The 14,229-nt window shown below is 45.3% G+C and overlaps 1 protein-coding gene across 4 annotated transcripts in view; it reads right to left on the bottom strand.

The window, feature by feature from the left end:
* Window positions 1-14,229, bottom strand: part of MYO19 (myosin XIX) — a 580,271-nt gene that overhangs the window by 288,119 nt on the left and 277,923 nt on the right. For all 4 annotated transcript variants that reach the window (XM_078679796.1, XM_078679798.1, XM_078679795.1 and 1 more), the window contains 2 exons: window positions 3,773-3,846; window positions 1,983-2,104 (listed from right to left, as the gene is read on the bottom strand). In XM_078679796.1, the coding sequence (XP_078535922.1) occupies window positions 1,983-2,104; window positions 3,773-3,846 (196 nt within the window). The remainder of the gene's footprint in view (window positions 1-1,982; window positions 2,105-3,772; window positions 3,847-14,229) is intronic.

Below are 14,229 nucleotides of genomic sequence, written 5' to 3'. Positions count from 1 at the left end.
TTTGTTTGCTTAATTTTTGTTTATTCCATGTAATCATTGATTTTAAAATTTTTCCTCTATTTAAATCACGATTAAAACCTGGACATCCCTCTTTTTTGAAATGATACAATTATGCCCATCCGGGCCTTTTACTGCACCACGCGGGATATATATAATCCATGATCAGCAGCTTAGAATAAGTTAGTATCCCAATGCATTTCGGGCCTCTTTTGTGCCCTTTCTCAGGGGAAGCTGTCAAATAAAAATGATAAACCTCTGTTAATTCATGTTCAGACCTCACTTTTTTACCAAAGACTTCCCATAACCAAACCGTACTGTGCTGTACATATCAAGATAATCAAACTGCTGCAAACCCATAACATTACTAGCCCCATTGCACCCTAATATCCCCAACTGTCTGTTTATTCAACAAACATCCCTTTGTCAACTCTGTGTAACGCTATGACCTCCCCTACATCCATCCTCGATTTTCTTACTGCCAATTTCAACAACGTTACCAAACAGAGTTCTAACCACCCACCTTGACTGATTGCCTCGCAGTTCATGACCTCCCTTCTCTATTCCACCCGATATTCAATCATCCAGACTCTAACTACTCCTCCATATTCTAATCCTGTCTGTTATTCATTCTAACATTCCTCATACCTGCGCCTCCTTCTTCATTCCTTTCAACAATACCATTGACTCCTTTCCCTCGACTATCTGGCCATACGAATATTCAAACGGCTAACTCACAACTCTACTCAGTATTTAGCCCCTCCTGCTAACATCACTAACAAGCATCACCTGATCTTCATTACCTACGACGCACCTTCTTAACGAACTACATTGTATCATTTGAAAAAATAGGGATGTCCAGGTTTTAATCGTGATTCAAATAGAGGAAAAATGTTGAAATCAATGATTACATGGAATAAACAAAAATTAAGCAAACAAAGAGATTTGGAAATAATGATGTTGGCTGTGCGAATGGAAATGGAGCGTCTTTGCGCAACATATGTTTGATGAATCTAACAGAACGTGCGTGGAGGTGAGGCAAGGACCCTTTCAGCACGCAAATAAAGGAGAAAAGTGAGAACCTTGAGTACATGGATTACCTAGGTGTGCATTCTGCCACCCCACAATTGCTTTCTTTGAAGTTTTGACCAGAGCCTTCTGTTGTTCGGGTTGGGCAGGGGCATTTGTACTTACTCGTTGACCTGGAGTGATGTGGTCGTCGGACTCATCAGCTTGTCCAGCTCCTCTAAATCCTGTGCCTCTGGAACGTCGGGCCTTCAATGAAAATGTTGGCTGGCACTGCTGCAGCCTGTTGAGCCACAACGTGTCGTCGAGCCCACCGATCACGGATAGTCTTTTTAGATTGAAACGAGGCGCAGGCTTGGCAATCCTTTTCCTAGTGTTCGGGCGAGAGGCAAAGGTTGCAGACCTTGTGGTGGTCACTGTGTGGAAATGCATCTCCACACTGGGGGCATTTTTTAAATTGAGTCACTTCCATTAGCTGTAGGCCCGAATGGCGCAGATAGGCCCAGCGGCCCGCGTCAACGACTGGAATCGGGGATTTGGGAGTTAGCGCGTCGAAGGGCACGCGAACGAAACAAGACTGTAGAGCGGTGATGGGTTGCGCGTCGAAATTTTCGAAAACAAGGTACCGAACCGTGGCGCAGCAAGTCACATCTAAACCCGATGGCGGGAAAAAACAAACAATCTGAGAATGGAGTCTATGCCCATGCGCAGTATCGTCTAAGGGAAGAGTCACCTATCTCGTGACTACTAAGACTTCTTCCAGGACAACAACAAACTGCAAACAACAAGCCCAACACCAGATGTCGATCTATGCACAAGTATGTATTCTGCAGCTCACATGCCTCGGACTTATATTTATAATAGAACCAAACCTTTAAAAGGTGACCAGTTATGGGACCAACAGAATCACCTGAGTAAGCACCATGGCATGTAATCAGTACACGTTGCAGCAGAGGTACCTGTTGGGATTTCAGATAATGCGATACAAAGTGCTGCTGCAATTTCTCATTGGCATAGTTGATGCACAGTTGCTCCAAGCTATTTTCAGGGAAGGATTCAAACCCGTATACATCCAGCAGACCTGCAAAAATGCGCACAGTCAGATATAAACTTAACATGCTCCCTTGATGTGTGAACGTTCAATTGCATGAATTTATTGTGGTAGTACAAGGCAAATACCTTACCCTATAGGAAGTGGAGTGCATTACATTAAACAGGATACAGAGAACTAGTTGCAACAGAGTGGCACAATCCATAGGTATAATTATGATTACGCAAAATAAGCCAAAAAACTAAGAATGCTAAAAAATGCAGCAAACAAATAAAAGGTATAGTATTTGCAAAGAGGAGTCTATTAGTCCTCTGGTTGCAGTTACAGCTTAAATGTGTGGGTTTTTAGAGCTTTACAGAAGGCTTGTATGTTCAAATTGCACCTGAGATATATGGGTAAAGTTGGTCCAAGTCCTAAGAGCTTGACAGGAGATACCTTGGGTTTGGTTGGGTACAGGGCCTGGCTCCAGGCCCTGCGCCCAACCTCACGCGGCGCACAACCTCAGGGATGAGCCCTTGCATGGCCGAAGGTGCGTTGTGGGGTTGTTCTAGTAAGATATGGTAATTATCTATTATTTTACATAAAACAATCCCTAGAAGTTCACTGAAAAAACAGTATAGTTGGGCATGGTCAGAATAGCTTACATTAAAAAAATAATTTAGAAATTCACTGGAAAAAACGGTGGATAAAGCAAGGTTTTATTTTGGTGAAAATGTCACTTACAAAATAAAATGTAGTTAAAAAAATAAAAAAATACTGAAATTCACAAGTCGTGGTTGATTTAAGTAACTATTACTTGTGCCATGGAGTAACAATAACTCACATACTTGCCATGCACTGTTATACCCACACTTATTACATCATTAATAACACATAGAATAACAGCATTGATAGCATCACTGTTAATACTTGAAATGACATGTGTGCCTAGTGAGAGCGCAAGTTACAGTTGCTTCATGGTGCAAATTATAGTTACTTCAGTTAACTATAACTGGTGGATTTCAGTGTTTGATTTTTTTTTTTCAAATGTTATATTGTGAGTGAATTATAACCTAACTATAATGTCACTTTAAATTTGGATTTTTCAGTGAATTGCTAAGGCTTTTTTCCAATGTAATGATATAACCATACTGTTGTAATCTCCCTAAATGTAACGTCAGTAAATATGATAGAGAGAGAGAGAGAGAGAGAGAGAGAGAGAGAGAGAGAGAGAGAGAGAGAGAGAGAGAGAGAGAGAGAGAGAGACACAGATAGAGAGACAGAGAGAGACAGATAGAGAGACAGAGACAGAGAGAGAGAGAGCAAGCGAGCGAGAGAGAGAGAGTGAGAGAATGGGGCTATTTTCAGCTTTTTGCCACTGCTGTCTTTTGTTCTGCTAAGAATGCCATCTAGCATTGTAAAAGGACCAGTTTTTGTGCTCCATTTAGGACACACTACTAACTAATCATTTAAAAGGTATAATAATAACTATTGTACTGGCTAAGGTGAACGATGAGTTTAATTTTCTGCTCATCGAACACTCCAAGAGCACTGCATCAGGCACACAAAATGTTTTTTTTTAAAACATGATGTTGCTGATTCAAATTGGTTATGAAAAATGTGTTGTCTCTGGTAATGCAGCTACAAGGGGTTTCCAAATGAGAACCTAGATGAAAAAACATAGAAAACAAAACACATTCAGTTTTTCCAAGAGCATACCTATAAAATTGGTCCACTTGATAGAGTCAGCACATATACTTCCATTGATCATTGTAACCAACCAGTCAAATAATCTGCGGGAAAAAGATGTCTCCGTTAGTTATAAGAGGATGGCTAGTTGGTAACTCATGCAATAATGCATTTCGAGAGCATGAATGGGTTGCAGTTCAAACTGTCTATCAGCAGTTAAGTAGCATTTAATTTGATTATTTATATAGAGTGAGGGCTTGGATTATTAGTTGGGATACCTCATCAAGTAATAATGTCACTATACCAGATTCTATAATTTACACCTTAGCTCAGTACTCGGTAATTGTGTCACAGGTTTAATTGATAGGATAAAAGTGTCAAGCATTTATCTGTACCACAACAGTTAATGAGTTGAAAACAGAACACACAAAAAAAAAAAACACTCCAATTTATAAAAATAAGATACATTTTAACAAACAGATACACACCAAAATGACAATCAGGTGAACCGCGGATAACACCATTAAGAGTTTGAGTTTTCCAGTGCCAAAGTGCAAAAAATGCCAACCATGGGTATCTGGTCGAGCTAGACTAGGTCAAATTCAAAATTTAAGGCTGACAGCGATGGAGTGCGGGTCGGTGACAGGGACAAGGTTTGTGCCTGTGAAAAATGTACCTTCTGACTTGGTCTTATTTTCTGGAGGTATTTTCTCTTCAGTTGGGGAGGGCTGCCAGTTTGACCAGACGGAGGGTTCGCGACAGCAGTGTGCTGCTCGGCACTGGCCCTGGTGAAGCCCTCCACATTGGGACTGTAGGAAACTGGGTTTTTGTTGCAGTTGTTCCCCCACTTTTTGTCACTTTATTAGCTGCTAGATGCTGAGTTTTGACGGACAGCACTCAGGCCTGCTAACCAGACCTCAGTGCCAGTGGTCTTTCCTTACAACAAGGTGATGTCTGAATTGTTTACAATTGGCCAAGGACTTTAGGACCCCTGTTAAGTCCCTAGTAAATAGTACTCTTGGTACCTAGGGCATGAGTACTAAAGAGGGTCCCTAAGGGCTGCAGCATATCTTATGCTACCCTAAGGGACCAACACACAAATTCCACACAGACTGTTATTGCAGGCTACATGACATGGTACAAACCAGGTTTGAAAACAGGCCATGGTGCACTCCTGTGTGAAATGCCAAAGACATTGCATGGGATACACATGCAACCTACAGCAGCCTTGGAGACCGAAAGCAGGGTGAATTATACAACATGTGAGGAAATATCTGCATGAGCTGATATGCCTCTTTAAAGTCTAGTTCCATTGTTGAATATCACAAGTGAGCAGAGAAACCATCCTAAGGTATGTACTGGACACTGGTCAAAACGAGTTTCACAGCAACATAATGGCTTCACAAAAACCTATGGTGTTTGGTATCAAACATCTTGTATTAATAAACTCACACTGATTCTAGTGTAGGATTTCTAAATACCCACACCACAGGGTACTTTAGAGGTACCCCCTGAAACCTACTAGTCCGCTAGTGTGCTGGCTGACTGGTCCTTGCCAGATGAGTTTCCGACCCCGTAGGAGATGCGAGTCCCACTCTGAGGTCATAAACAATGCCTGCTCTGGCAGGAGGTGTTTACACCTCCTCAAGCAGGATGGCTAGTAAATTAGGATGTCAAGGCAAGGAGCTTCAAAGAGCGCACATCTGATATGCAAACCTGGCTTCCCCCAGACCTGAGAGATGCCACCACCTGCCCATAGGCCTATTTGGTACCAGGACAGGTGGGAAATGAACTAAGCAAGGAGGCATACTACACCTCCAGCCTAGTCACACCCCTAGCATGGGCTACCTAAATAAAAACGAAAATTAAGATTTCACCATCTTGGTTGTGGTGATATTCGGAACTCTGGAACAAGGTGATGCCCACTCCCCACAGGAAGTGGTTATCTAGTGGGTGTAGTGACCCCAGGGGTAGGTAGCCCATTGACTACTAACCTTCACTCCCCAAAATGCCCCTAAATTGAGTATTTAGGTGGCCCCATGACACCAGAAAATCAGATGTGTTTGCCTAAAGTAGAAAGAAGGACAAAGAAGAGCTCACAAGGTGAGAAGTGAGGAGTAACAACTGACTTGGAGCCAAGCCTGTCTGTTGCCAACTACAATTGCACGGACCTGGCCTGTTTAGAAAGCGGTGTCACCTCCAAAAGCTGTTAAAGAGTGACCCACAACTTCACCTTGTCAGCAACATCTCCCTTGGAGCAGAGGAGATGCTTTCTGCACATTTCCAGGTACCAAAGGACCGACACGAGAGCCTCTGCCAGGGTGACCCTGCCGGACCAAACAGCACTGCACACAAACCCCCCAGCCAGAGTTGCAGAGACCCGACATTGCCCCCGAGGTAGAGACCTTAAAGAGTTGAGCTACCCCTTGGGTTCCACCGGGCTGGCCCTCACCTGCAGCCTCTATTGTCAACAAACAGGGACCACTAGAGCCTCAACGGCAAAAACTCAACAGCAAGAAACACCACTGCACCCGAGCCCCACAGCCGGGGAGAAGTGGACCAACATGCCAACGGGGTCCCGAGACCCTCAAGAGCTGAGTCCACCTTTGGGTTTGGCCAAACTGCTCCACCAGTCCCCAGCTGCAGCCTATTTTTGCAGTCCCCCCCTACAGCTGTGAGTGCCTCCCGTAGTGTGACCCATTCGGAAAAACCACCACTGCAGGTGAGCCCACCAGGCGGAGTTCTAGTGGACAAGCAGTGTCCCTCCATGCCCGAGCATCTCAAGGACTGAGCCCCACTGTGGGTTCGTCCAGACTGGTCTCCCAGTCCCTGCTTGCAGCTTCTTTGTGATTGGACCATTCCTCATGGATTTAAATGGGGCACAAGACGCTGAATTGCACCTCTGTACCCTGACGCCCCTGTTGGTGCTGCTTTGGACCTTGCCTCATACTTTCCTTAAATCCCCAAGGGCAGTCGCATAAGTAGCTGCTAAGTGCCCGAATGTAGGATATGTTTCTTTCCAATAGGATAGCATTACCGCTTTAAAAGATACAAGTGCCAGTGTACTTCTGTATACTGAAAAACCATGATACCTTACCCAATGAAAGTGTATTTCTGTATATTTCCAAGACCGTGATATCTCAAAACAGAGTACTTACCCAATTATAAAGTACTTGATATTAAAATATATATAAAATATATATAAAATAAGTGCTATTTTTCTAAAATGTTGTGGAGCTCAGTGGTTTGAGTGTATGAATCTTTGAATGACTGTGTGTGTAACCAAAGTCCAACACTCCTCTCTGATAAGCCTAAGGATGCTCAACCTAACTACCCCCAAAGAGAGCACCTTGGAATTGCTAAAGCAAGCCCATGTCTACTTATAAAGGATACCAGGCCTCTTTACACAGCATACCTCTTTTTGGTATACTATATAAAGAGTCAGATTCCTGCAGGAACTTAGACACTTTTCAGGAAGAAAAGCTGCTTTCAGAAGTGGAACAGAGCTAGCAGAATCCAAATAGCGATGTAACAGAGGTTCTGGTAGCTTCTGTTTCTTTTAGGAAAAAGTGTCCACTTTCTCAATCCTGAAGGGGGTAGAGAGTACACTATAATAACAGATAAGGGTCCAGGAGCTTTTGGGCACCACTTGGTGAGTTAAGACTCAATCTCCCAGAAGCCACCAGCAGGTTCCAGGGTAAATCCAGTCGTAACTGGGTGACTGGGTTTTTCTTTATTGCAGGCGTCTTGCAACATTTGTGTTCCTGGAGCTTAAAAGGAGGCTAACCAACTAGCGCTTGAGGTCCACTCTTATGTCCTTGGTTCAAGCTGGAGCATATCCAGCCGTTGGGGTTTCTCTCCACATGTAGAACAGCAGGCTCAGTTCTTCTTCTGAGTTCAAGGAATTTGGTTCAGCAGGTGCAGTCCTTTCCTCCGTTTTCCACAGGCGCAGCAGTGTTCTGAAGATAGTAGCCAGTGGTGTCACATTTATGCCTGGCACCAGCTTCTGGGTGTGGGAAACTCCCTGACAAATAGGAGTACAATTCCCCCAGGAAACCCTAACCAGTCTTAAATCACTTACTGGAGGTTTGACACTAAATAATCTTACGGTGCACTTCTCTGCCCAAATCCAAGATGGCAGCATCTTCCTTCCCTGGGTGAGGGATATGGGCACACCCCTGAGGTGTGTCAACGAAAATGAGGAACTCATAATTCAAAACCAGTTCTGGGACAGGTTTTGATGTATAGTCCTAAGGTCCGACTCCATCTTATATAGGCCCCGACTTGATCTTAGTTCACGGAGGCCGCCATCCTCCTTAACTTAGACAACGGAAGTCGCGATATTCCCTGATTTATGCAGACACATAGTCATGTCTGCCTTTAAATGCAGATGTCGCCAGATCTTATATTTCTCGGAACTGTGATAGTGTCAAGTTCTTTGATTAATGACATAGATACAATATCTAATGCAAAATTCGTCAGGATCAAATGTCTTTTCCTCACTATGTCAAGGTCAAATAAGAACACATGCAGACATATAACCAAAAGAATGTAACCTGAATTGACGTCCTTTTGCCTTAAATGTTCGTTAGGAAAAATCTGGGGAGCATACTTTGATGTAGATGATCTATGTTAGACATTATGAAACTTATGTCAGAAATTCCACTTTCTGATAATATTTAGAATATAAGGACTGAAACTTGACCACTTGTCAGCAGAGGTCCTTCGCCCAGATTATCGCCAGAGATTCTGCCAGAGACCGTCTCACCTCTTGCGAGCAGACTTCGCAGATGATTCATCTAACCTGAAGACTGAAGCTGATAAAGCCAAGTCCCGGAGGAAGATCGACTGACTGCTACCACAGTGGGTTTTTGCCCTTTGCTGTCTTCATGCCTTCGCTGATAAAGACAGCCTTTGCTGTAAACAAAGTATTCAGTGTGTTTCTTCTTCCTAAGAGACTCTAGGTTGCAAGTTGCTTTGCCTTTCATGCTCTCATAGTATAGTGCATAGAAGTGGGTGTTAGGTTCTAGATAATAATTTAAATTACAATTTAACATTGCTGCAAATGTTCATTTTGTTTCAGATATTTATAATGTGTCCTGCTGCTGGTTTTTATATTATTCTGGGTAACTGTTTTAGATGTTCTAAGAAACAAGTTGTTCCTGTAGTAATAAATACTTTTAACTTAAAATCGTTAATTTTTCTTAGTACTGTATGTGTGATACTGTGACTAACTAAATAAGTTTGTTGCCGTTTCCACGGAGCACCTCATCCCTTTATGGAATTGCTATTAACCCAAAAGCAACACTTCCATGTCAATTACACACTGAGTAATGTTTTGGGGGCTACAATAACTTGTTTTTCATATTCATCATTGGTGAATTGAACCAAGTTCACCTGTGGGTGGGAAAGAATACCTTGTAGAGTTATGCCAAAGTCGTAACTTACGTAACATTTTCCCCCCACCCAACTGGCATTGGTGCCACTCTGACTACTTGGACAATAGCAGGGACTGGTCTCGGTGTGAGTTACATCAGCCTGTGACGGGCTGCTACTTTGAAGCTTGTATAGTTGATGGCCATATCCCCCAGACCACTCTGTCAGGAGAAGGTCATACCTCTTCCCAGCTAAGGCCTTTTTATGTCCATTCCTGAGAGCAATTCACATCTCCCAACAGTCTGCTGTGGCAACAGCTAAGGATTATCTCTGAAAGGGCTACTAGAGGCTTTAGGCATAAAAGGATCAACTTTCTAAAAATGACATTTTTAGAATAGTAATTTCAAATCTGACTTTAGTATCTATTTGGTTATACATTATAAAGTGTTATAATGTAACCAAGTGCTTTTCTAATGCAGATTTGTAATAATGATTAGGGAATAAGAATCAAATACTCTGAATCCAATAATGTAATGGCAACTACCCACTGTTAGTCAACTACTTAGGTTGGTGGAGGATAAGGAAGGTAAACTGTGTGGAAGCACAGAAGCCTGATGTTCACAAATGCCTGAGCTGGGGCGGTCCTATGACTGTGCTGGAGATATTGAAGAACGTCTGTAGACAGTTCAGGTGAACATGAGACTTTAGCCACTGATACAGGCATGTGGTGAAATCAATTGACCCAAAACAAAAATAAAACGTTCACAGCTTAAATTAGTTATCAATTTATTGGCCCTCTCATTCAACAAAGGAAGACGCTTCAGTACTCTCCTGAAATTCTTTCCACTAGTTATGTGGTAAGTAAAATATAAGAGAAGCAATCTGAGGGCTGGCACAGGAATTTGAACTCTAATGATCATCAATGTGAAGGCACAGTAAGAGGGGGTTTGCAACATCCTGTTTTTAACATTGCAGCAAGGATGTGCAATATAAAATGAGGAGAAAATGTAACTAGTAAATCATGAATACCAATGAAAGGCACATATATATAACTTACTTGGGGGGCGCTAGAGGACGCAAGGCAAGATGGCCGCTCTGTAGAGCAGCTACGCCGGCCAAGTAATTACTCCTTAAATTATCCCCCACATCCGTCGTCGCTTACGGGCAGAACGGCAAAAAACGCACCTGGAAAGGTGTGGAGGACAGAGTTAATGAAAACTGCGAGCGACAAGGCAGATCTTGGAGGGGATCTGCAGCTGGAGCCTTGGCGACAACGTGGTGCACCGTGACCAGCCTCTGCAGTAGGGACTGGTGCGGGCAGAGTGGGTGCCGAAGATGCGACTGCTGTGGTGGGTACGGCGCCGTTGAACCCTAACCCGGTGGGACTGCGGGGCGCGAGTTGAGGGCTGGCGTGCTCCTGACGTGGTGTTGGGGCGGGTTGTGGGTGTGGGCCGCCCTCGACTCGCTTTCCTCGCATCCTGCTGGGGCGGGAGCTGTGTTGCCCGCTGCCAATCGCAGCTGTGGCCTGGTGCCACTGGTGTCACCCAGATCCGTAGTTGTGGGGCTAGCAGGCATCGGTGTGCGAGCTTAATCCCTGCCTCTCTGTAGAGTGCTGCGGCGTATGGGAGTGCAGGGGAGCCCTTTAGCTGATTTCCGGAGGCCGCTGCCGATAGAATACAGCGGGTGAGCCCCGCGTATGGTCGGTGGTGCCATGCTGTGACGAGAGGAGTCAGCGTTCCAGTGGTGGTTATCGACATACCTCCGCTGCTGCCAGCGCAAGTATTCAGCATTGCGGTGGGATGCTCTTGGGAGGTCCAGGCCACATTTCCACATCGCCAAGCTAAACGCATTCTGAGACTGGTGGTGACATTGAGGCACTGCAGGGCTTCTCTCCTTCCCCTTCGTTGTTGCACCGGAGATCTGCTGTGGCAGGGAGTCCTGTATCATCACAGAGCTTGAGGCTGAGTCATTGAGGCCTTGGTTGGTTCGGTCTCTGTGGACTGTGACGCTCTGGCTGGGCTGCTGGATTTCTGTGGCTGTGTGCCCCCTCCAATTTGCAGCTGGGACGATTTTCTGGTTATGTGCTGGTGGCCCTGCAACTGGAGTCGTTTTTTTATTTTATGATCTGGCATGCTGTTTCTGTGTGGCGGCTGGTGACGATTTGAGAACAATTTGAAAGTCACAGAGTTTTTTACAATATCAGCTGCTCCTCCCTCCCCTTCTCATTGATTGGTTTTGCTGTGTTATATCGCCAACCAAACTAGGTCTCGCCTCCTTTTTTTATTTTGTGTCCGGGCCTTGCTCCGACCAGGGTTGGCTGTGACGTCATCATGGGTAAATCTGAGCGCGGCCAGCCGAGGCTTACGTTTGAACCACGGAAGTCTGGCCTGGCCCCTCAGCTTGCAGCTTCTGACTCGGAGGCGGACGCTCCCACCACTCAACTCTCTAATATTGACAAAACGCTACTAGCAGTGCAGGCGAGTCTCCAGTCCATTGATGGTAAGAATCTACGTATGGACCACATGTCCGCGAAGCTGGATAAACACGCGCAACGTCTGGATGAGGCACAGAGGATGGGCTCCGGCAAGTCACGGATAAAGCAACATCTATGGAGAAGATCTTCGCAGTTATCCAGGCCCATAATGAGGATTTAGAAGCCAGATTGTGTCGAAATAAGGTATGTATTACGGGCCTACCAGAATCAACGAATACAGGAAGATTGGAAACGTTTGTGGATAATCTACTCTGTGAGATCTTTGGGGCGGAACAGCTGTCAGCAGTCCTGATAGTGGAACGGGCACATCGCTCACTGGCTGCACGCCCGCCTCCGGGTGCACCTTCATGCCCTATCATTGCCTGCCTCTTGAATTATAGGGATCGAGACACTGTACTCCGGCTGGCATGTCAAAAGGGCACCATCATACATCAGGGGAAGAATCTGGCCTTTTATCCTGATTTTACGATGGCGGTGCAAGAGGCTCGGAGAGAGTATCTGCCGGTAAAGAAACTCCTCATCGCAGCAAAAAGCTATGCTTTATCCCGCAAGTCTGCGTATAGAGGACAAGGGAAAATACAAGATATTCACCTGCCCGAAGAAGGCAATGGCCTTCGCTAAAACTCTCACGAGAGGCAGTGGGTCTTCTTCAGCTGGTGCAGGGCCTGGTGCTGAAGAAAGCAGAGATTTGATGGACGAAGGATAGGATCTGCAATCCACATGTGCAGTCTTGAAGCTGATTAATGTGTTACTACTATATTGCATCCTAGTCAGCTGATCATACCGATCATACCGTTGCAATGGTTTTGTAAACCAATTTGTTTGTAATAGATATGCATAATTAACATGTTAGCTCTGATGTTTTGTTGAAAATGTTTACTTTGCCCTAAGGGTTTGGTATATGCATGGTGCAGTTCTAATTAAGTGACCGGATGGTATAATGTTGACTTGGCCACCTCCTATGCTAGCTGGGAGGGTTACTGTGCTCAGGTGCCGCCCTCATGGGTGTTCCCCGTGATTGGTTTGTCCCCTGGCTTTGAACTTGGGAATTGTTTGGGGAGGTTCGGGAAGGCATTGACAGGTTGGGGTTGCTGAAGTGGGTGGGGGGTATTGGCGGGTGGGTGGATGTGGTAAAGTTTGATCCGGTGTCTGTTTTTGCTTTTCGTTTCTCTAATTCTGGCACATATGATAGTTCTGGCATCTACAGCAGTACTTGTTTACTTGAGGGGACGATCATTTCATCGCAAAGGGCTGGTGATATCCCAGGTCGGAGTTGCTGCAATTATGTATGGTGATGTGATGTCTGTCTCCTGCATGACATGGAATGTACAGGGCTGAATTCTCCCCCAAAAATTCGACAGGTCCTGGCACACTAGGAACGCCATGGCATTGGTATTGCCCTTATACAGGAAACTCACCTCACAAAAATGTCAGAGAAGTTGGTGGGGAGTCGGTGGGCTGGTTGGCGTGTTGCCTCCTCGTATTCTTCTTATAGTCGAGGTTTCCTCACCCTTGTCAAGAAGGGTCTCCCATTTACCACAATGGACATGCATACCGACACAGAGGGGAGCTATGCTATTCTGCAGTGGAAACTGATGGGCACGCTTGTTACCATTATTAATACCTATGGTCCCAACATTGATGACCCTGCACTGTACGAGCGCATTTTAGCTGCTATCGGTGAACTCCCAGACGCCATCATACTTTGGGGCGGTGACCTCAATACGCATTTGGATCCGCTCAAAGATTAATCCAGTGGCAAAGCAGGGCATTATCCTGGGGCAGCATGTGCGATCAAGGATGGAATGGTAGACTTGGGTTTATTAGATGTACGGCGGCATATGCACCCGGACGCAATGGAGGGCATACATATTTCCACCGCTAATGGCAGCTGGTCCAGTCTTGACAACTGGCTGATGAGTGAGGGAGCAGTGGGCTGGGTGACTGATGTGGCTGGATTGTTGCGCACACTTTCGGATCACTGTCCGGTCCGCCTTGTCCTTTCTGTCCTGCGTAGTGTTCCCAGGGCCCTCACATGGCGCTTTAGGTCCGAATCGCTGGTGGACCCAGTGTATATGGAAACGATCTGTGAGGCTATTACGCAGTATTTCGAACATAATAAGGGGTCAGTGGAAAATGCGGGGGTGCTCTGGGAAGGTTTTCAGGCCACCGTTCGGGGCACCTGTATATGTACTACTTCTGGTATATTAAAGGATTCAAGGGGGCAACTAAATAAGCTTGAGATTCAGCTTAAAAATCTAGAACAGGACTATGGGGCTAGGCCGTACGAGCAGACCCTGGCTTCCATTAAAGAGGCCACTACTGAACACGCTAAACTGGCAGAAGAAGAGATGAGGTAGATCTCTTGATGACACAGAGCGCGTGCATTTGGGGAGGGGGGGCAGACCAGGGCACCATTTAGCCAATAAGATTAAATTGCGTAGGGAGAGTGAGGTAATCACTAAAATCACAGATGAGGTGGGTCAAGATTATTATAGCATTCCAGACATAGCCAATCATTTCAGACATTTTTATGAGCGGAGAGGTGTGGCGCCAGGGCGTCTGACGCTGGAATCTGGGGATCACGGTTCGATCCCCGGCTCCGGCGGCAGGTTAG

Source organism: Lissotriton helveticus, chromosome 3_1 (genome assembly GCF_964261635.1).
Source record: "Lissotriton helveticus chromosome 3_1, aLisHel1.1, whole genome shotgun sequence".
Taxonomy (NCBI): domain Eukaryota; kingdom Metazoa; phylum Chordata; class Amphibia; order Caudata; family Salamandridae; genus Lissotriton; species Lissotriton helveticus.
Note: the sequence above shows the minus strand (reverse complement) of the source record. Positions and strands in the feature narration are given on the sequence as shown.